This window comes from Hyperoodon ampullatus (assembly GCF_949752795.1).
Source record: "Hyperoodon ampullatus genome assembly, chromosome: 3".
Taxonomy (NCBI): domain Eukaryota; kingdom Metazoa; phylum Chordata; class Mammalia; order Artiodactyla; family Ziphiidae; genus Hyperoodon; species Hyperoodon ampullatus.
The window spans coordinates 134,081,647-134,105,027 of NC_136916.1; the positions used below are offsets into that span (position 1 = coordinate 134,081,647).

Below are 23,381 nucleotides of genomic sequence, written 5' to 3' on the forward strand. Positions count from 1 at the left end.
GTGAGCCATGGCCGCTGAGCCTGCGCGTCCGGAGCCTGTGCTCCGCAACGGGAGAGGCCACGACAGTGAGAGGCCCGCGTACCACAAAAAAAAAAAAAAAAAAAAAAAAAAAAGGCAAAGGTATCTACACTCTAAATGGTGTGATATTCTCATCAAGGCACAGAGAGTTAAATGTCTAAATCCCTGTATACTGACATGAGAATACACTCGTAAACAACTCCAGGAACTAATTCCCTGTACTTGAATTTTAAAAAGAATAGAAGGTAGAAATTGCTTTTTTTAACTCACAGTGAAATTAAAAAACATAGATATTCCACCACCTTCCCTTGGTGACATATGTTACAACTGGATAGTTAAAAAATAAATATATAAAAAATAAAGTATCACTGGCAGTTAAATAAACATGATTAAAGTGGAGCCATGCTGCACAGTGTACATAAATTATTTTAAGCACTATGCCATTTTTGTTTGGGGAGAATAAAATAAATATATTGGTCATAGTTTTCTCCCAGTCCCAACACACCTGTGCTTCTGAATCAAATTACCATACTCTGAACAAAACACATGAATTCTTCTCCCTTCCCAGCACCCTCAGGTTACCTGAAAGACAGTGGTTTTATGCAAGTAACTTACACTATTGGCAGTTTGCTTGAAGGTTGCCACTAAAAGGTGGCAAGAAGAAAGTAGATTAATTACCCCTTTATTAATTATCTTTATTTGACTTGCTTTAAATAATTATTAAATACAATTAATGACAAGGGATAAGCAACAACTGGAAATGGAATGTACAAACAGTTAAGACCGAATGATGCTACGAGCTGCACAATCTGTAAACCATGTGGCACACGCTGAGGTTCAGCTCTTAATGAGAGTCAGAAACTCTTCCCGGGTCTTCGGGTCCTCGCGGAACACCCCCAGCATCGTGCTGGTCACGGTTCTGCTGTTCATTTTCTGTACCCCTCGCATTACCATACACATGTGTCTACAAAACAAGGCAACAAACGTGGCTTCAAGGAGTAGACAGTTGCTGGTTTGGTTTTTAAAATACAAGCAGCCCGAAAGATTAAATCTGATTCAACTGAGTTCACAGTTACCAAGTATATCAAAATGTCACTTCTTAGACAAATTTGGTCTAAAACTTTTTTTTTTTTAAGTTCCTAAGCCTTACAGCTCTTATCCTTATCAGTGGTTGAGTCCTTAAGGCATCCAGTCGGAGGGGGAAAAATAGAATTTTCTTCCTGGGTGAAACTAATACAAAGTGTCTACAGAGATACACAACTTCTAGATAAAAAGAAATTCAGGATTCTCACTTGATCCATCTTCAGGACCGAGACAGCACTAAGCTAGCTTAGGTGTTCCGAGAAATACTGAGGCATGCTGGTCTCACCAGGCAGAATCCAGAGAACGGTGACCCCAGTGGGTGAAGCTGGACGGCACCCACAGTGCACAGTTCACGCCATGACAAAAGAATGGGTGAAAACTGCCCACAAGATGTTCGCAATTCTCATAATTCATTCTAACTTAAAGAAGTGTCTTCAGTTGCCCCGTGTACCTATTCTTAAGTACAACTCTTTATTTTTCAAGTGTGTCACAAAATATTGGGAAAACTCTGCTCGTAGCAACAAAGAGCTAAAGAAGAAATCAAGAGAAGACTGATTTGCACTGTTGTGCAAATTCACTACACCTAAGTCTATGACTCTCTACACCTCCAGCCCAAAACACCACTGGGACATTATTAAAGGCAAACACGGACTTACGTCGCTTCAACCACTACCCCCACTCCAGCAGGTCGCAAGGCCTCTGTGATTGCTACAGCAATTTGTTTCGTAAGGCGCTCTTGAACTGTGGATGTGACAAGGAGCTCAGTTTAAGAGTCTGACACGAACAGAGACCTGGAAGCTTTTGTTGTCTCTAGAATATCTGACATCTTAAAAAGCAAGACTTTGGTGAGGTTTAAGAGCCAAGACACACCACCTTTTACCAGTTTGCTTGCTCTGCTGTCTGGGCCACAGGATGCCCCTGTTCAGTCCCCTCACCTGCAGTACACGTGCCAAGGGGAACTAAGGAACCCCCGGTGCCCACCAGCATCACTGAAGGGAACAGATCAGGATGATGAATGTCTCTTTAGGTGTGCAGAAAGACTGACCAAATATTGATAACAAGCACCCCGTGGAGGCAGAGTAAAGTAAATGAATAAATAGCTTGAAGCAGGGTTAACAAAGGAGCTACAGTCCAATTATTGAATTGTACTTAGAGCAATGTTGAAAATCAACGATTTAACCTAAATAATGTAGTTCCTGTGCTGAATAAACAACATCTTTGAAAACATTAAGTGTTCAGCACTGCTTCTATTTGAAAACTGACAAAATCCCCAAATATCAGAGAAGGAACTGGTTAAATCAAGCCACAGCGTAGCTGTACAATGGAATGCTGAACAGCCAGCAAAATGAATGAGATGGTTACATGTATGTGAAAAAATGTTTAAGATTTGGTAAGTGAAAAAGTAGGAGGAAAAGAAGGTGACACCGATTTTCAAATACTATAATAAAAGTAGATTGATTTTTTAAATGTTGCTATATGCAATAAAATGTGAAGGAATGTGCAAATACAATGATTTGTTCTGGAGGCTTGAAACACAGCAGACTTTCTGTTTTATATTCCTATAAAGTTTTAATTTCTTTCTTTCTTTTTTTTTTTTTTTTTTTGGTCACACCACACGGCCTGGGGGAATCTTAGTTCCCTGAACAGGTATTGAACCCTGGCCACCACAACAAATGCACCGAGTCCTAACCACTGGACCGCCAGGGAATTCCCTTGATTTTTATAAGCCATATGTATTACACTTGTAATAAGAACAAAAAATACTCTTTCCTTAATAAAAAATGTTTTTCTGTAAATAAAGTAGTTTCAAAGTTTACCTTGTAATCTTCTACTATAGATTTCTACAATCCTAGAAAAGAAAGAATTGTTTTAGTTAATTATAAATTGTTTGAAGTGAAATTGGCAAGGCTTCCCCATAAGTCTAAAGAATAATTGCTTTATTGAAGTAATTGTAGGGTCTGGGCAGGAGATAAATGCTTATAGGAGGAGGACAGAAAGATACAAAAACTACACGTAAATGAGAAGAGGAAGGGTCTAAAGGAGACCACCAACCATGACACAGTGGTGCTTCCCTAAGTCTCCAAAGACAGACAGAATTAAGTGTAACATTCACTTAGGAAAAACAACAATTAGAGGTGAGTAATTTTCAAGCTCCCATGTCATCAATTTTAGGTCACATCTCATGTGTTCTAATTAATCATATTGTTTAATAAGAGCTTAAAGCTCGTTAAAAATAAAGACTATTTGTTAATTAATAGCAGACAAATATCAACTATGTACCAACTAAACCTATTAGGATAATCAGATTAGAGTTAAACAGACTTCTTCAGACATCTCTTTATAATACAGGTCTGCATAAGCACTCAGTAGGATTAACTGCCCCCTCCAAATAAAAGCCCCTGATCTTAGCTCATAACACAATCTGTCAAGTGATGAATTTCCCCTTTCAACGTCTTTTACTCTGGCTGTAAAATGTAAAGATGGCTACAGAATTACACATTTGAGGATCGCAATTCACAGGAAGGGTCTTTTCTTTAAAATTTGGCCCTTTAGTCATGAACTTGGACTCAATTTAAGTATCAGCTTACCTGTGAGGTATGTTATGGCCCTTTCCCCCACTGTGCCACTCAGAACTGATGACTTGCTTCTTTATACCTGCGACAGCCAATGAAGTCAGTCACAGGTGGGCTGCCTACCCTAACAGCAATGCCTCTAATATTTCACTGCCAGCCCGGGTGCCTGCCTGTTGCTGGCGACCGTGCCAGAAGAGGGTCATTCGTTATTGAGTGCCTACTGTGTATATGATTATGTGGTGAACAGGGTCCCTATGCTCAGTTTATCATTTCTTATTCCTAGTTTTTCTTTTTCAAGTAAAGAATAGGTGTTGGATTTGTCTTCTCAGCATTAAAGATAATCACATAGTGTATGAAGGCCATTCAAGATGGCTGTTGTCTTGCTCTCTCTATATCTCCTGCTTGTTGAGTCCCTGCTTCACTCACATGACTATCCAATTCTCTTCATTATAGGGCTTAATCAGTAACTGCCTCCATGCTTGCCCGCTGCCCCAGCCGCTGGTTTCCCTGGTAACTGATGAACCAACCTGATGTCAATTCCGCCTATAAATAGTAGCCTCCTTCTCCTCCCGGGTAGTGAAGGTTGTTGCCGCGCACGGTGAGGTGTTGCTCCAGGACCTGGCTTTGGACTAGTAAGATCCTCCTCTCCACTAAACCTTTGATGTCTCTGTCACTGTTTCGGGGCTCGTTCCTCAGTCTCGAGGCTGGGTAAATCATAAGGCTTGCAGGCCTTCGAGGGGCAGCCCAATAATTGCTGAGCCAGCCAGGAGGCCGAGGAAACTCCCGTGAATGCAGAGGTGTCAGGAAATACGGGTGGGGAACGGAAAGTTGCGGGGGGGCGGGAATCGCGAGGTGGCTGTCCACTAGCCATGTGGGGCCCTGTGGCAGCTGACTACCATGAGAGATGCCTTCTTCTTCCATTATATTGATGATAGCCTGTTATCCTCAGAGTCTCTTTCCAATTTAAAAGTAGCAGCCCCGTGCTCATAGCTCATCTGACTGCACTGGGCTGGCTGGTGAACATAGACAAAACTCAAGGACCTGGAATATCTAGAATATACAAGCATACCCCAACTCACCATCCCTAAACAATTACAGACACAGGCTTTAGGGATACTAACTCAGGGGCAGGCTTGCGAATTGGACGTGGCCAGTTACCTGGGAGGATTTGGTTGGGGTCTGTGGCAACGGCAAACTAATACGAGTACCCATGGGCTTCTGGTCCCAGCTGTGGAAGGGGGCGGAGCAACCATATAGTGTCATGGAACAGCCATATGCAGTCTACAGTGCATTACAGTAGGTGGAAGACGCTACAAAAGGCCTACCCGAGTCATTGAGTAATGCACAAAACCATGATTTGGGGTCTAGAACAGCTGCTTGTGACATACAGGACCCTGGTGGACATCGATAGTGACCAAGGAATCCACTTTGCCAGCTGTGAAGTTCAGGAATGGGCTGATAGAAATGACACACTGGCATTTTCACCTGCCCTACAACCTCACTGCTGCCGGCTAATTGAAAGGCTGAATGGACTACTTAACAACTGAGATGGGAAACCGGCTCTCTCAATGCATGGGCCAGGAGGCTAACTCAAGCCCTACAAACTATAACTGAACATCCCAGGATCAGTGGTCCCAGTGCCTACATCATGTTCACCCAGAGGTAACTAGTCAACACCATCCGAGTTCAGCTGTTGACCACAGAAGGACAATAACTCATTTTTGCCCTTGTCACAGGATCTAACCCCAAGGGGAACACATTATAAAATGGCCCTGGAACTGACAGTAAGTCCCAGGTGGTTTGGGTTTGCCGCTCCATTGGGGAATAGGATTAGAAAGGGACTTAGTGATTTCACCTGTCTCCTACCCAGCCCCACCTAAGACTGCTGAGGTAATTAATCTGGGCCCCTACTGGAGAAAGGCAGCATTTATATTAACCCTGTGGTCGGTTGTTACACCACCTCTCCAATACTAGGCATGGCTGTGGGGACTGAGGGTGGACAGGCGGTGTGGTCCCGCAGGCCAGGACAAAAACCACGTTATCTCAGGATGCTATTATTGCTTATGTTTTGCTTAATGGTCATGACCTCCCCTGTGTTGTGCCTGTTAAACATCTTATATTTTGTCCCTTGCCTGAGGGGAGGGTATCTGTTCCAGGGCTGGGTGGCAAACAGTGGGCTCGCCGCAAAATGAGTCTGATTGCTGGGTCTACGGTGAGATGCCGTTGTCCTCCTCCTCTGGACTTCTATGGTAAATGGACCAGCTAAGCACCTTGCTTTCTCTTGCTACTCTTTAGCTGCTGCTGTCTGTACTGCATTTGTGGTATCCGGCTGCAGTGCCCCTCTACATACCTTACCCCAGGGACACTGCGGAAGAGGGGTGGACCAAGATTGTAAGGGTCGTGCAGGGTATGTAAGGGTAGAGGGTATGGTCAGGCCATTCAAGATGGCTGTCCTCTTGCTTGATCAGTCCCTGCTTCACTCACATGACTATCCAATCCTCCTACTTATAGGGCTTCATCAGTTTCCGCCTCTGTGCTTGCCCCCTGCCCTAGCCACTAGTTTCCCTGGTAACTGATGAGCCAACCTGACATCAATTTCCCCTATAAGTGGTAGCCTTCTACCCCGAGTAGAGAAGGTTGTTGCCGAGCACGGTGAGGTGTCGCTCCAGGACCTTTGTTCGGACTAGGAAGATCCCTCTGTCCACTAAACTGTTGATGTTTCTAGGTTCTTTCTTCAGTTTTGCGGCTGGGCAACTACAGGGCTTGCAGGCCTGTAAGGTGCAGCCCAACATATAGCTTCACTGAATTAAAAAAAAAACTTTATTGTGCCCTCATCTGTCAAGATAACTTGCTGAGAGGTAAGTATTGGGAATAGAATTCTAGTTTGACACCGACATTTATCTGCCTTTCAATACTGCCATAGGCAAATCACCGGTCAGTCTAGTTGCTGTTACCTTGTAGGTAACACTTTTCTGTGTGGCTGCTTTTATGGTATTTGAGTATGTGCACTCTTGCCTATGTTGTGTCTAGATGGGGGGTTAATTTCATTTGTCCTGTTTGGGATCCATTAGGCTTGCTGAATCTGAAGACTGATAGGCTGCATATGCTCTGGAAACGTCTCAGCTGTTAACTTCTCTAATACTACACCTACCCCATTGCCTCTTACCCCCAGGAATTTCAATGAATGGCATATTATACCTTCTTAGTCTTCCATGTCTTACACTCTCATTCATACTTCCCACCTGTCTGTGTTGTATTCCACGTAGTTTCTTCAGACCTTTCTTCGTGTTAACTCATTTGCAGCTGTGCCAAATCTGTTTGATGTGAGTGTACTGGACTTCAGATTCCATTATCACATCTATTCTTCCTACAAGTTATATTTGGTTCCTTTTCCAATCTGCCTAGCTAATTCTGAAAGTTTCTTGCCCCTTTGTCAAACTTCCAGTACTCTTATTTTTATTTATTTATTTTTTTAAGGAGTTTATTAACTTATTTATTTTTGCCGTGCTGGGTCTTCGTTTCTGTGCCAGGGCTTTCTCTAGTTGTGGCAAGCGGGGGCCACTCTTCATCACGGTGCGCGGGCCTCTCACTATTGCGGCCTCTCTTGTTGCGGAGCACAGGCTCCAGACGCGCAGGCTCAGTAGTTGTGGCTCACGGGCCTAGTTGCTCCGTGGCATGTGGGATCCTCCCGGACCAGGGCTCGAACCCGTGTCCCCTGCATTAGCAGGCAGATTCTCAACCACTGCGCCACCAGGGAAGCCCCCTCAGTACTCTTATTTTTCTAACACACTGGTATATTCCGTATCTGATAACTCTGGTATCTGCCCTATTTGACCAATTGTTTTAGCTGAATCTAGCTCATGGTGACTTTCTTTTTCTTACAGTGAACACATGCTCTTAGGAACATTTGTGGGAATTCTTTGAAGCCTGGATAAAAGTATCCAAACATGCACTGTTTCTGCTAGGTGCTAGAAGGCTACCTCCTTAGTGACATCTTAAATAACTGCCTTGGGTTTTTTGAGGACCACACAGGTGAATTCTGACCCCACACCTGTGACTATGTGCCTAGGGGTGGTTCTTCCTGCTCTCCCCAGAATATTTAGGGGAAAATAGGGAGGACAAAACCCTGACTTTGGCCCCAGTGCTGGGTAATTCTTGTGGATTCTTACAATAACTGCTTCATATTTCCCCTAATGTGTGAAATGTTAACACATTATATCTTAGTATGCTATACCAAGATATCATTACAATCTAGTTTACCATACTCTTGGAATCAGTAGTTCTCAAATTTTAATGTAACCTATTTTTGTATTCTTGAAGTAAAGCTCCTCGGATGATGAAAACTGTACTTGTAGCCTACTGAAGTAGGTTTTTTGATATTTAGGATTTTTATGACTACTCATAATTGAGGGTAGTCTCTAATTAACAGCTTTATCAGGCTTTGTTATCAGGGACAGACAGCTTCATCTAATTAACTGTATAGCTTTTCAGGTTTTTCCATGCTCTTGAATTACTTACACAACATGAAAACTAGTGGTTACTTAGAAGTTTGAAGGAATGCCTAGTAAATTGACTGGGTCCAGCCCCTTCCCCTCCACCCCTCTCCCAACATTAATTTTACTTTTTCTAATGGTTACTAGCTGATCCAGGTTTTCTAATGCTTGCTTCATTCCTGTCCATCTTTTTCTTTAACCTGTTTTTTAAAGTTTTTAAAGCATATTCTTAGTTACATAACCCCTCATTTCTAAATAGAATTATTCTCTCAGACTTATAAGCAACTTATGATAGATGCTCATGCTTTCAGCTTGTCACCATTGAGTAAGATGTTAGCTGTGGGCTTGTCATATATAGCCTTTATTACACAGGCAATGAGGTAGGTTGCCTTTCTACTCTGAGTTTTTATCATGAATGGATATTGAATTTTGTCAAATGCTTTTCTACATCTAATGAGATATGATTTTATCATTCATTTTGTTAGTGTGGTGTATCACATTGATTGGTCTGCAAATGTTGAACCATCCTTGCAGCCCTGGAATAAATCCCACTTGATCATAGTGTGTGATCCTCTTAATGAATTACTGATTTCAGTTTGCTAATATATTGTGGATTTTTGCATCTATATTAATCAGGGGTATTGGCTTGTAATTTTCTTCTTATAGTGGCCTTGTCTGGTTTGGTATCAGGATAATGTCTTGAAATGAGTTTGGAAGGGTTCCTCTTAAATCTTTTGGAAGAGTTTGGGGAGGGTTGGTGTTAGTTCCAAAGAATGGCTTTGTAGTAAAGACTGTATACAATTTATATAGTGTTAGCATCATGATTTTTTATCATGTCTAAGGAATTTTTTAAAATTCTGACTTCTAAATAGTTGGGTTTTTAATCTTGAATTTCTAGTTATCTTGTTACACAACAGCCTGTTCAATTTTTTTAAGTTTAAGCTTACCTTTTGGCCAAAATTCTACTACTCTGCTGTGTATATCCTTTTTGTCCACTTCAAAGACTGAGAGGTAATTAGTGTTCCTACTCCTTTCAGGTTTGTCAGTTTCTCTATGCATTTCAGCCAGTTCATGTTTTGTTTTGAACCCATTTGATGAAGATTCATGACCACTTTTATTATACAACCTTCTCAAAATAAGAGAACTCACTTTATCCCCTTTGACAAATTTTGCCTTGATTTTTATTAACATTTTATTATTTTAAAAGGGGGACATGGTTGGATACTAGATTTAACCCAGTGGACAGCTTATTTCAATAGCCTACTTACTGGTCTTATAACATCTGTGCTCGATCCTCTGTTTTCTCTTGCATTATGCTTTCTCTCCTCTTCCTCCTCTGGCAACTGGGAAAGTAATCTGGTGATACTTTTGCAGGAAGAACCCATGGATGGATGGTATAATTTAACCCTTGCAAACCTTAGAAGTATTTCTGATGCCTTCATATAACTTGACAAGCTAGACTTGACACTGGGCTGCAAATTCTCAAGTGTGGCTAGAGCAAAAAGTGAAAGAAGAGCAAGAATAGAGCCAGATCACAGTGGGACTTGTCAGCTAAGGTAAGAAGCTTGAACTTTATTAATGCTGCCCCTTCGCAGCTCCATAGCTTTTGTCAAATCCACACTTGCGAAAGAACATCCTAGCAGCATATGAGGAGGACAGGAGCATATGAGAGGACAGGAGTTAGGAATTTAACACATAACCCAGGAGGAACATGAAGGCCCAGAGAGTGGCAGCGAGGATAGCAAGAAGGCAGCGTGGTGATGATGTGAGGGAAGTGGAGGTGTTACAGGGGGTCAGTGAGCATACAACAGCAATGGATGGATTCCTCCTTACTCTTTGCCCCAAAATACATTTCCAGATGAAGCAAAGATCTAAATATAAAAATAAAGCCATAAAAATAACCCCAAAAAACATGAGTTTATGGTTACATAGGTTTTAAACTTCATGAAAACTACTACTAGAAAACAGACAAATGACAAGCCTGGAAAAATTATTTGCAGCTTTAATATTCAGAGAGCTCATACAGATCAGTAATAAAAAGACAAGCAACCCAATGGAAAAATTAGCAAAGACTAAGAGCAGGAAGTTCCTGAAAAAATTCAGCCTCACCCGATTAAATGAAAATTAAAACAACAGGTACCATTTTTTACTTACCTGTTTGGGTTTCACACTCTTCAGTGTTTGCCAGTGTTGGCAAAAGGGTAGAGAAACACACACCTTTAATCTATTATTAGAGTATAGATCAGTATGATCTTTTCTGGAGAGCGATTTGGTAATATCAAAAATTTAGCTACCCTTAACCCAGCAAATCCTACTCCAATCTTACAGACTCAGAGTAAGGAAATAGATAAGGACGTGTTCACCAAAGTTCTTCTTTTTCCCATTTTTGACAGTAGTCTCAAACTGTAGGCTATACTTATATCAAAGACTGGTTAAATGAATTATATTAAAGAAATACTATGTAGCCATTAAAAGGAACTTTTTTAGACTAAAAGATGTCCAAGGAATTTCAAGGTATTTTAAGTTTTAAAAAAAAAGTAGTATAGAATATAGGATATGATCCCCTTTTGCCTTGTTTAGCTAGTAGTTTTAAGGCTACATGTTTGTGTTTGCACTGAAATCTTCCAGAAGGATAGTGAAAGATCTCTAGTGGGGAATGGAAATAGGAAAGAAAAGTTTTCCCTTTACGCACTCACTTGTATTTAAGTTTAACTGGTATGTCACTTTTATAGCATAGAGAAACAAGAAAACAATGTTCCCTTTGTAATCTAATGTTCCCTTTGTGATCTAATCTACCCTTGTTAACTATCTCCCAGTCACCTCTGCCTAAATCTCTTGTATCAATCAACCTGCTCCCCATCCACTGGGAGATGTCTTGCTCCTACCCTCTGATTTGCCTTTGTTTATGCATTAACTATACCTATAGGAATTTCTCTTCTGTTCAGAATTCTGTTCAGCCCTCTACCTCTGGGTCTCCTCAGTCCTGCCTGGCCACAGCCATCCTGGCTTCTCTGAACTCAGACCTCCTAACCAGGCACGTCTGTGGCACCTGCTGCCGAGTACTGTCCACTCTCCTTGAGGTCAGTGGCTCTGTCCTACTTCTCTCTAGCAGCCATGATAACTGGCACATTGTCCTTTCACAGTAGGTGACCAACAGTTGAACCATGGCTACCTGAGGCACTACAATTCTATATTCAAGATTTAATTGTGTTCACTCAATTTTCTAATTCAAGAAAATACATGTTCAATGGATTTTCAGCAGAAGGAATTTCTATTCAAACTAAATTTACTCTAGAATTCTACTAGAGTTAAACCAGATCAACTCACTTTTGGCATTTTCTTGTTACTTAAAGCTTTACTGTTTGATATTTGACTTCCCTGGCACTGAAAGGTCATTCGTTTAAAGGCAAGCATATAACAAACTTCACATACAAGATTAAAATGAGCAGTGAAGTTTTGCCAAGACATTTAGCCTTATTTATTCCTCTTCATTCCCTAAATATTCCAACTTCTTATAAGGAATAAGCAGTTGGATAATATCTTAGTCTCCTGTTTCATTTAACAGACCCTTTATTCAAAATTTTTACAAAATATCTGAGTTCAGTTCTTTGGTTTACTGCTCCATTTTTTTTTTCTTACGTTTTAATCCTATTAGTGTAAGGACAAATCCCCATGCTAATAATTAACTCCTTTGTATTGCTCATAAAAGCTTAATTATTGGAGAGCTTTTCCTTTCACTAGGAAAGGAAATAACCAAAGACTATTCCCTTCCACCTCCAAGTCACCACTTTTTCCAAGATCTCACTAGATCACTCTCGAATCCATTTCTATAAAGTGTTACCCACGGCCTACACAGTATGGTCTTCTAGAGAAGACTGCTTACATTAAGACCATGGCCTAGTGTGGTCTGCCAAGCTTTTTATAATATGAAAACTGTCTATGCTACACCTTTCACACATGGGCAGTCTGATACAGGCAGGAGCAGTGCCAGGATTTCTATATAAGGTGGAGGATTGGCAATCTTGCTGGAAGAGAGGGAACCAGGGGAGTGAGCCTACAGCTGTGTCTGCACAGCACGCCTGCTGATCTTAGACTATGTATTATAAAATGGTAAGAATAACCAATTATAATAAAGACACTTGTATGCAGCTGATATAACTATCGCTTGGGAGTAAGTTATTGGAGAGGAGGTCGCTAATAGAAATTATAATAAGGTTGATTACCCCCATCACCACCAATACTATTTTTCAGCCACTCCTTGGCACTGCCATTGGGTACAGATCACTGAAAGGCACCAACATGTTTGCATTTGTATTAAGAGCCTGATTGCAGTGAAGCAATTATATTTATGATGTAAGAACATCCTTTCATGCTACCAAGTAGTCCTGTGTGGTAGTGAGATTGCCAAGTAGGAATGAAACTAGGGAAACTAGTCAGAAACTAGGGAAGTTAAATTTGTCTCTTCTACCTACTTTCTCCTTAATCCCTAGAAGAAATGAGTAAGAAAGTGGAAGTGAAAACAAAGTAAAAAGAACAGCTGTGGAGAGCAGGCGTCAGATTGCAGGGGCGGTGTTTACAGAGTCCAACACAGAATTGAAAAAGATCTGGACCACCATTTCAGGACCGTCTAAGTGGAGAAGAAGCAGGAACATATCAGAGCCACAGATAGTCAGTTGATCACAAAGGTATGTTTATTCCAATTTTGATATGGTCACTTTTACCTCAGTCAAGTTATCCAAACTTAGCTTGGTTTATTTTTAGAAGGAGGGGGACTCTTGCTAGCATTTCATTACCTACTCCTTCATTTTAACTCTCCTTTAACACAGACACCTCCCAATATTTCCCCATCACCCACAACTCGCTAACTCTATACAAGGAAACTACACGAAAGGGTATTTAGGTCTAGTCTCCAATATTTTATTGTCCCTATCAGAGATATATGAACACTAACCCTCAATTTGACTTCTAGTTAAACACAGGAGACCATGCTTGTATATATCACCACTCTTTCCTAAAACTCAAAAATGGTAGCAAAGGCCAGAACCCACAGGATAAAGAATGAAAAAAGACTGTAGCAGAAAGAGAAATAGAGAGAGTTAGTATTGTCTCAGAATAAAGCTGAGGGGGGAAAAAAAAAAAAAAGCTGAAAAAGCCAAGGAAGGCATGGTCTTGGGTCTGTAGAAGCAACGGAACCAGACGTGAACCAACTGGTCCTACAGGATGAAGAGATGTGTGGAGGTACCCAGGTACAGTGGAAGGCAGGGTTGAGGGCCCCACATCAAAGAGCAGTGCAGTTAGACCTCTGTTCCAGTTTCCTCTCCCCCGCAGTTAGCTAAAACACCCTTAAAGAATGGGGGCTGAACTGAATGCACCCTCGGGTCCTCTCCAGTCAGCGAAGGCTCTACAGAGAGAAGTATGAGGTAAGGCTTCAAGGATGTGCAGGTGGGAGATGGAGAAGGAAGGCAGGCAATAGGGGAGCGAGAAGGAAAGGGCATTTGTGTTTTCAGGTCCTCTTAGTCTGTCTTAGATTATACTTATTGTCTATATATTGTCTCTGCAACTATAAAGTAAGTTGGAATGTACCTTCCAAGTTAGATCCACATTGATCAAGAGACAAAGCCTGATAAGATTCTCACCATGTAGGGGCAGGTCCTATAAACCTGTCCTCTTATTCATTACACAGTCATACTTACCTAGCAAGTTTGCTGAGGCCAAGAACTTGCTTGTTAGGAAGATAACCGATATGGACCTTCAGAGAAGAGACAGAAATCATGAGCTAAGTGAAAACACAGTACTTCTTTGTGATGAAAGGAAACATAATACAGTATACTTACAGTGCAGTTCAACACAATGAAAACATATTCTTAAAACATCTAGAAGCTTTAAGACATAGAAAATGAAGCGCTTACATAAGCAGTTAAAAAATCACATAAATTAAGTAAAAGGAAAATAAGAATGACTATTAATAAAATGACAAATTTGAAGTATAGTTGTGGTATTTCCTGGTGAAGTTAAACTCTTGATACTATTCTTAAAATCTTTCCTCTGTTGAGGGGAAACTTTCTCAGAAAAGTGCTAATTATCCCACAGCAACATTAAAATGTAGCTAAGAAAACCTCCTTTAAATGGCTGAAACTGTAGGGATAAATATTGCCATTCTACTCATCATGGTGGCCTTAAAAATCTTGCCCTGTTGCACAGAAAGAGGGTCTCTGTGCTCTTTGTCATCCTGAGCAGTCCCATTTCTAAGCTGCTAGAGAACACCATCCTCCTGACAGGAAGAAAAGGACACAGCTACAAGTTGTGACTCAGAAAGAATCTGGATCCTAAGACCTAAGTTCTTGTAGGACCTACTATAAGGCAAAGCCATTTCTATAATCTTAAAAAGCAATGATTAATATGAAAAAGTTACATGTCTTTCAGCCAAGTGTTAAGTATGAGAGAATATTAGTTCTCCAAAAAGATTAATAAATGGTCACTTATAGGCAATCAATTTACCTAATATAAAATGATCAACTCATTTGCATCATGGTTTGCCAGCATTTGTTGCATTTGTTCACCTAATATTTACTGTACACTTGAATAATCCAGGAGTAATTAGTGGGGGGTTTTTTTTCATCTATTAGGCACTATGCTTTGGGAGTCTGAGAATACCAATTCATTGCCTTCCTGCTCAGCAGAAGGAGAAAGGTGAGTAGCACCTGAACATTGGGTATTTCAAAGAAAAATTAGAGTTCAAACTTTCCCATAGAACCAAGGTACAGAAGTACCACTTGAAATTTATACACTTATATACAGAGCTATAATTTATTTGTTTATACTATTTTTAGTCTTCCCAAAGATCGTGTCATTTAAATGGTCACTTAATTTTTTTTGGTCATGCCATGCGGCTTGTGGGATCTTTGCTCCTTGACCAGGGATCGAACCTGGGCCCTTGGCAGTGAAAGCACGGAGTCCTAACCACTGGACCACCAGGGAATCCCTGTAAATGGCCGCTTTAGGCAATCATCACTGAACAGTATGTTTAAAAACCGACTTAGTAAGAACACAGACACAGAAGTAATCAAAGCAGAAGGTAGGAGGATATAGTGGAGAGAGGCTGAGTATAGGATCAAGTTCCTGGGTCTGACCCCAGCCAAGTCACTAACTCCCTATGTCCTCTTGGACAATTCACAGCTTCCTGAGCCTGATATTCTCACTTAAAATAAAAGGTAGCCATGAGCTCAAAGGTTCCCTCATTTCTGAAAATACATAACCCTGCTGTCACGGCCCAGCATCATTAGTTGTATGACTACCAGATCATATATGCCTCCTCATGTGATGGAATACGGAATCCTCAGCACCCCCACCCTGATGAACTACTCTTGTCAAATATGTTTAACCTTAAACTTAGGAAGTTTTAGATCTAATCCAGTTTATAGAAAAATGCAGAGATTGAATGGAGCAAACACAGAAACTGAGACTCTCTACAGACAACTGGCCTAGACAACAACTGGACTAGTTTCTCCAGTAAAGAACATCATTGGGGTGGGGCTGGAGGTGGGGCTGGCGGAGGAGATTATTGTAGATTAAGAGACTTAAGATGAATAACAACCAAATGCAATGCGAGTGCAAATGTGTAACCCTTATTTGGATTCTGGTTTAAACCAACAAGACAGCTGAGACACCTGGAAACATGTAAATAGCAGTTAGTTATTAGATGCTATTTAGGAATTACTGTTACTTTTGTCTGTGGTAGTGCTACTGAGGATAAGTAAGAATATTTTAGAGATAGGTATTAATGATTAGTAATGAAGAGTCGTGTTGTCTATAACATACTTCAATATATTGAAGGATTTACTGCCAACTTTTTAGGTTGATAATCAAATCAGTTATGTTTCTTTAAAAAATTCCTTATCTTTTAGAGAAATATGCTGGAAGAAATTATAGAAAAAAAACAATGTTATCTAGGATTTGCTTCAAAATAGTCCAGTGGGGACGTATAAAGAACAAGACTGGTCCTTTACTGATAACTGTTGAAACTGGTTGATGGGAATGTGGAACGTTATATACTAATATACCTATTCTTAGATATGTTTGAAATTTTCTGTAATAAAAGGTTTTAAAAAGAGATACCACTACATACACATCAGAATACTAAACTTAAAAAGACTGAAAGTGCCAAATGTTGATGAGGATGTGAAGTGACTAGGACTCATGAGAGTATATGAAATGTAAACTGATACAACCAATTTGGAAAACTAAAAGTCTGTATTTAATAAGTTGAACACAGGTATACCCTGTGTCCCTGTACATCCACTCCTAGGTATATTCCAAGAGAAATGCATGCAAGAGGAGGATCAAGAGGGCGGAGCAGAAGGATGTAGAGCTCACCTCCCCCAACAGGCACATCAAAAATCCATCTACACCTGGAACAATTCATACAGAAAACCAACTGGAAACTGGCAGATTTCTTATATAACCAAAGCTATAAGAAAGTTCTCTGTGTAACCGGGTAAGATGAGAAAAAAAAGGCATCAGGACAGGACCGGTGCCCCTGGGAGGGATCTGTGAAGGAGGGAAGGTCCACAGGGGCAGGCCCAAGCCCTGAGGGGCCCCCTTGCCTACTGGGAGGTTTGCTGGAATAGACAGAGGGGCTAGAGGGGCCTGGACTCTGCTTGCAAGGAGTGCGCAAGCTGGCTGGCCAGCAATCGGGAGAGAGGGCACCGCTGGCTTCCACCTGGCCACACTGCCAGTCCAAAACGCTTGCCAGGGCCGGGAGGGGTGCTGCTAGTACACACAGGGCTTAGGCACTGAATCCCGGATGGACAAGTCCTGAGAGAGGACCCAGCCTAGCTGCAAAGAGATAGTCCAGAGGGCCTGGGGTGTGGTCTGGGCCAAAACTCAAAGTCCACTGTCAGCATTCACACAGTAGGGGCAGTCCAGCCATGGCAGACTTGGTCAGCACACACACTGGGTGGCACCACAGAAACGTCTGGGGTGGACAGCCTCTGGGGAGGAGTAAACAGTGGCTCACTACCTGCCAGGAGCACTCCAGGTCCGCCCACCCCACACTACAGCTCGGTGCCAGATCTGGGGCAGATAGGTCCTGGAAGAGGTCCACCACAGAGGCAGCCCAGGTCCCAGGCAGCAGCACAAGCACCTGGATTCCTGCAGTCATCGCACCCTGGCCCCCTGCACCAGCCCACTCCACATCACAGCCTACAGCTAGGCCTGGGATGAACACAACGGAGAAAGGGACATGGCCTTGGGCTACTGCTGAGCAGAGGTGCGGACACCTGCGTGGGCGGTGCCTGGGTTCACTGTGACCATGTGGGCTTCACCTGCTTCAGCAGTCACATGCTTTGAGACAGGGCATGCATTCAAGGGCCATGGAGCCTTACTGAACCTGGCCCTCTGGGCTTCTGCTCCAACAATGGGGGAGCACACCCCACCCCATGTGTGACAGCCACGGAGCAAAGAGGAGGCCTTACCCGACATCCAGCTCAGGCTCTGGACACACCACCAATCACATCCGCTATCAGGAGGATGACAGCCAGTACACTTTGAGGAAAGACGTGGCTGGCATGCATACCAAAAACATCCCTTGCATCAAAAAATACTGGACTCACACAGTCTACACAGGGACACTCCCACATTAAAACACCCCTTCAAGACCACAGAAGATTAACTTTATGAATTTAGGAGAAACAGTTAAGTAAAATGAAAAAGCAGAGGAACTACTCCCAATTAAAAGGACAAGAGAAATCCCCTGAAAGAACTAATAATGAAACAGGCTTTACCAGTCAACTAGACCCCAAGTTGAAAATATAGGTAATAAAAATGCTAAAGGATTATAGATAGAAATGCAGATCACTGTAACGGGAAACTAGCAACTATAGAGGAACCAATCAAAATTAGATAACTCAATTCCCAAGACAAAAACCAATCTAGAAGCAATAAAACAGAACAAATAAGTGATCTGAGAGATAGAATAATGGAAATCAGAACAGCAGGAGGAAAGACAAACAAAAAAAATGAAAGCACCATATGAGAACTATGGGATAATATAAGGTGTGCCAACCAACTCGTAACGGGTTTCAGATGGAGAAAAGAGAGAAGATCAAAAATGTATCAGAAATTATGGCTTAAAACTTTCCATACCTAAAGAATGAAATACATTCAGGTACAGGAAGGATAGAGGGTTCCAAACAAGATGAACACAAACAGACCCAGACCAAGATATATGATAATTAAAGTGGCAAAAGTTAATGTAAGGATTCTAAAGACAGCAAGAGAAAAACAGTCAGTTACCAGGGAACCCCCATAAGGCTAGCAGCAGACTTCTCTGCAGAAACTTTGCAGGCCAGAAGTGAGTGGCATGATATATTCAAAGTCCTGAAAGGGAAAAACCTGCAACTCTACCCAGCAAGAATATAATTTAGAATAGGAGAGAGAAAGAATTTCTCAGACAAGCAAAAACTAAAAGAATTCAGCAATACTAAACCTACCCTTAAAGAAATATTGAAAGGTCTTCTCTAAATAGCAGAGAAGCAAGAATCTATAGGGAGACTTCCCTGGTGGCACAGTGGTTAAGAATCCACCTGCCAGTGCAGGGGACACGGGTTCGAGCCCTGGTCTGGGAAAATCCCACATGCCGCGGAGCAGCTAAGTCCGTGCGCCACAACTACTGAGCCTGTGCTCTAGAGCCCACAAGCCACAACTACTGAAGCCTGCGCGCCTAGAGCCCGTGCTCCACAACAAAGAGAAGCCACTGCAATGAGAACCCCGCACACTGCAACAAGGAGTAGCCCCCACTCACCACAACTAGAGAAAGCCTGTGTGCAGCAATGAAGACCCAATGCAGCCAAAATTAAATTAATTTAAAAAAATGTTCTCAATTAAAACAAAAAAGAATCTATAGGATAGGGGAAAATCACAATAGGAAAAGCAAATATATGGGACTTCCCTGGTGGTCCAGTGGTTAAGAATCCACCTTCCAATGCAAGGGACGTGGGTTTGATCCCTGGTCAGGGAACTAAGATCCCACATGCCATGGGGCAACTGAGCCCATGCTCCACAACTAATGAGCCTGTGTGCCACAGCTACAGAGCCTATGCGCTCTGGAGACTGTGTGCCACAACTACAGAGAAGCCCAAGCGCCGCAATGAAGAGCCTGCATGCCACAATGAAAGATCCCACATGCTACAACTAACACCTGATGCAGCCAAAAATAAAATATAAAAAAAAAGAAAAGCAAATATATAAAAGGACTGAAGATCACTTAAATAAGCCAGTACATAGATTAAAAAACAATAACTGAATCACTGTGCTGTACACCTGAAACTAAGATGACATTGTAAATAATGTTTACATTATTTACACTGCAAAAAAATCAAAAAAATTTGTAAATGCAATTATAACTAGAATTAACAGCAAAAGAATAAACATGAAGATGTAAAATGGGACATCAAAGCCATAAAATATGGGAAAGGAGAGTATAAAAATGTAGATCTTTTAGAACACGTTCAAACTTATATGATATGAATATCAGTTTAAAGCAAGTAGATATAGTTATGGGTCAACATACTTGAAAACCAGGATAACCACAAATCAAAAACACATGACAGATTCACAACAACCAAAAAGAAAGGAACTCAAGCATAATATAAAAAAGAACCATTAAACCACAAAAGGAAAAACATAAAGAGATGAACAAAGAAGAACTACAAAATCAACTGGAAAACAGGGTTTCAAATGGCAATAAGTACATACCGATCAACAATTACTTTAAATGTCAATGGACTAAATGCTCCCATCAAAAGACATAGAGTGGCAGACTGAATAAAAAGACAAGAAACTAAAATGCACTGCCTACAATAGACTCACTTCAGGGCAAAATACACACACAGATTGAAAGTGAAGGGATGAAAAGAGATATTTCATCCAAATAGAAATGACAAGAAAACAGAGGTAGCAATACTCATATTGAACAAAATAGACTTTAAAACAGAGTCCATAAAGAAAGACAAGGACATTATATAATAAAGGGATCAATACAAGAAGAGGATATTATACTCATTAACATATATGCATCCATTTTGGAATACCTAAATATATAAAAATAGTAACAAAGGGAGAAAGTGACAGGAAAACAATAATAGTAGGAGACTTTTAACACCTCACTGACATCAATGTATAGATCTTCCAGACAGAAAATCAATAAGGCAACAGAGGTCCTAAAATGACACTAGACTAGTTGGCCTTAACTGATATCTATAGGATGGACACTACATTAAAAAAAAAAATTCTTTTCAAGCACACATGGAACATTCTCTAGAATAGACCATATACTAGGTCATAAAACAAACCTCGACAAATTTAAGAGGACAGAAATTATTTCAAGCATCTTTTTTGACCACAATGGTATGACATGAGAAATCAACCACAAAGAAACACAGGAAAAAACAAAACAAAAAAACAAACACATGGAGACTAAATAATATGCTACTAAAAACCCAATAGGTCAATGATGAAATCAAAGAAGAAATCAGAAAATACCTTGTGACAAACAACAATAAAAACACAACCTTACAAAAATCTATGGAATGCAGCAAAAGCAGTTCTAAGAGAGAAGTTCATAGCAATACAGGATTTCCTCAAATAAGAAAAATCTCAAACAACCTAACCTATTACCTAAAGAATTAGAAAAAGAAGAACAGGCAAAACCCAAAGTAAGCAGAAGGAAGGAAATCATAAAGATCAGAAAGAAAACAAAATAGAGATTTAAAAAAAATAGAAAAGATCAATAAAACCAAGAGCTGGTTTTTGAAAAGATAAAACAGACAAATTTCTAGCCAGGCTCACCAAGAAGAAAAGAGAGAGGACCCAAATATACAAGAAGTGAAAGAGGAGAAATAACAACCAATACTGCAGAAATACCAAAAAAAAAAAAAAAAAAATCATAAGACAATACTATAAACAGTTGTATACCAACAAATTGGACAACCTGGAAGAAAAGGACAAGTTTCTAGAAACCTATGGCCTGTCAAAACTGAGTCAAGAAGAAAGATAATTTGAACAGACCAATCACTAGAAGTGAAACAGAATCTGTAATAAAAAATTTAAAAACAAAACCTCCCTGCAAACAAAAGTCCAGGACTTGATGGCTTCACTGGGGAAATTCTACCAAACATACAAAGAACTTATACCTATCCTTCCCAAACTATTCCAAAAGACTGAAGAGGAGGAAGCACTCTCAAATTCATTCTAGGAAGCCACCATCACCCTAATACCAAAACCAAAGACACTACAAATAAAAGAAAATTACAGGCTAATATCTTTGATGAATATAGATGCAAAAATCCTCAACAAAATGTTAGCAAACTGAATCCAATAATACATAAAAAGGATCACACACCACGATCAAGTTGGATTCATTCCAGAGTTGCAAGGATGGTTCAACATACAAATCAATGTGATACACCACGTTAAGAAAAGGAAAGACAAAAACCACATGATTATCTCAATAGATGCAGAAAAATTATTTGATAAAATTCAACATCCACTCATGACAAAAACTCTCACCAAAGTGGATATAGAGGGAATATATCTCAACATAATAAAAGCCATTACGGTCAAAAAAATATGAAGCAAATGTTAACACATTAAATTTAGGTGATGGGTGTTTAGATATTCATACCACTATTTCCTGTAAGTCTTCTATTTGAAAATTGTTAATAAAAAGCCAAAATAAAATAAAATTATGATATGGGGGAGGGAAGAGAAAAGGACAACTCTTGGTAACCCACATGTTCTCAAAAGGTATGTTTAACTACGGCAGACTAGATAACATTATCTAGCTCACAGATTCATTTTTCCTAAAATAGAAAGGGTTGGAAACAAATTAAACCCACTAATACTATAACCTCTGCCACAAGATATTCTGCAATCATTACTGCTCATGTCATATTATACAAAAGTATATCTTGGATCAAGTCAAAATAAAGGGCAAAGGTTTTCAGAGCCTGCAGCAGCTACCTAAAAAAAAAAAGATGGTCTTTAATCTCATTATTTTAACCTATTAACATGGTATTTACTGTGAAATGCTTGCCCAGAGGGCCTTGTGCTACTTTGTTTTTATTTTGTTAATTTCCAGCTATTAGATTAGTAGGGTTGATAAAGAGTAAATGTTTATGTGTAATTCTAAATATCTGGGATATTAGGAATTAGCAGGTGATAATTTAAAATATAATTATCCTAACTTTAAAACTGTCATTGTGCTTTTAAACACTGTTAGGAGACAACATAGAAAAACTTACCTTTCCAACAAATGGAACTAGATGATGTTCACACATGGAAAACATGTCTATGTCCTTCACAATCACCATCTCATCATGATCTTCATCAAATATAGCATCATTTAGGACATCTGAAATCAGAGGCTTGCTTTAGTAACGTTTCCAATTTTATAGTAAGATAAAGAATAGAAAAGCTAACACCCTGTAGGTACGTGTGAACTGACAGTCAACATAAGAATAACGTAAGAATGTTAATCCTAACTAAAATATTAATGGCATGCAAATTAAAACTAGTTATTTTTCTCCCACCACATTAGCAAAGTCTTTTTCTTTAAGTGGTGGGGAAAATCCTTATGATGTGGTATTACATAGAAAATGCAGGATTACCAATGTATTTGTAGCATAGGAGAGGGAGAGAAAAAGAGGGAGGGAAGAAAGGAGATAGATTATGCAAAACAAAAGAGTGGGTATTTCTGGTGATAGGAATGGTCTACTTTCACTTTCTTCCTTACATTTTCCTGTACCTAACACTTTCTCTATAACAAATGTGTAGAAAACTATATCTGAGATAAAACCAATTCTTACCTCTCTGATTTTTGAAGCTAGATCCAGATACCCATAAACTTGACCTCTGTTATTACCACCCCAAATAATTTTCTATTCTTATAAAATTTTCTAGTTATTGTATGCAAGCATAGACTCATTCTAAACAGTTGCCTTCCTCCTCCCTTCCTAAGGAAATTAATTCCATAGTTTTTATGTGTGTGCCTGTCCAGGTTGGCTTTGGGTGATGAACAGTGTCTTGTTTAACCTGTGGACTCTGTCATATATGGCCAGGCTTACAACACACATTTAGAAACAAAAACTTTATTTTTAAAAACTGCACTCATATCTGAACAGCTTGGCAGACTAGATACATTCAAGTCATCTAGGTA

The 23,381-nt window shown here is 40.2% G+C and overlaps 1 protein-coding gene across 1 annotated transcript in view; it reads right to left on the reverse strand.

Annotated features, from left to right (window-relative positions):
• Positions 1 to 819: 819 nt before the first annotated feature.
• Positions 820 to 23,381, reverse strand: part of GCH1 (GTP cyclohydrolase 1) — a gene marked incomplete at its 5' end in the record, with an annotated part of 48,346 nt that continues 25,784 nt past the window's right edge. Inside the window, 5 exons of the mRNA XM_079700867.1 lie at positions 820 to 982; positions 1,758 to 1,842; positions 2,919 to 2,950; positions 13,861 to 13,916; positions 22,468 to 22,577. Coding sequence (XP_079556993.1) covers positions 856 to 982; positions 1,758 to 1,842; positions 2,919 to 2,950; positions 13,861 to 13,916; positions 22,468 to 22,577 — 410 coding nt within the window. The 3' untranslated portion in view covers positions 820 to 855. The remainder of the gene's footprint in view (positions 983 to 1,757; positions 1,843 to 2,918; positions 2,951 to 13,860; positions 13,917 to 22,467; positions 22,578 to 23,381) is intronic.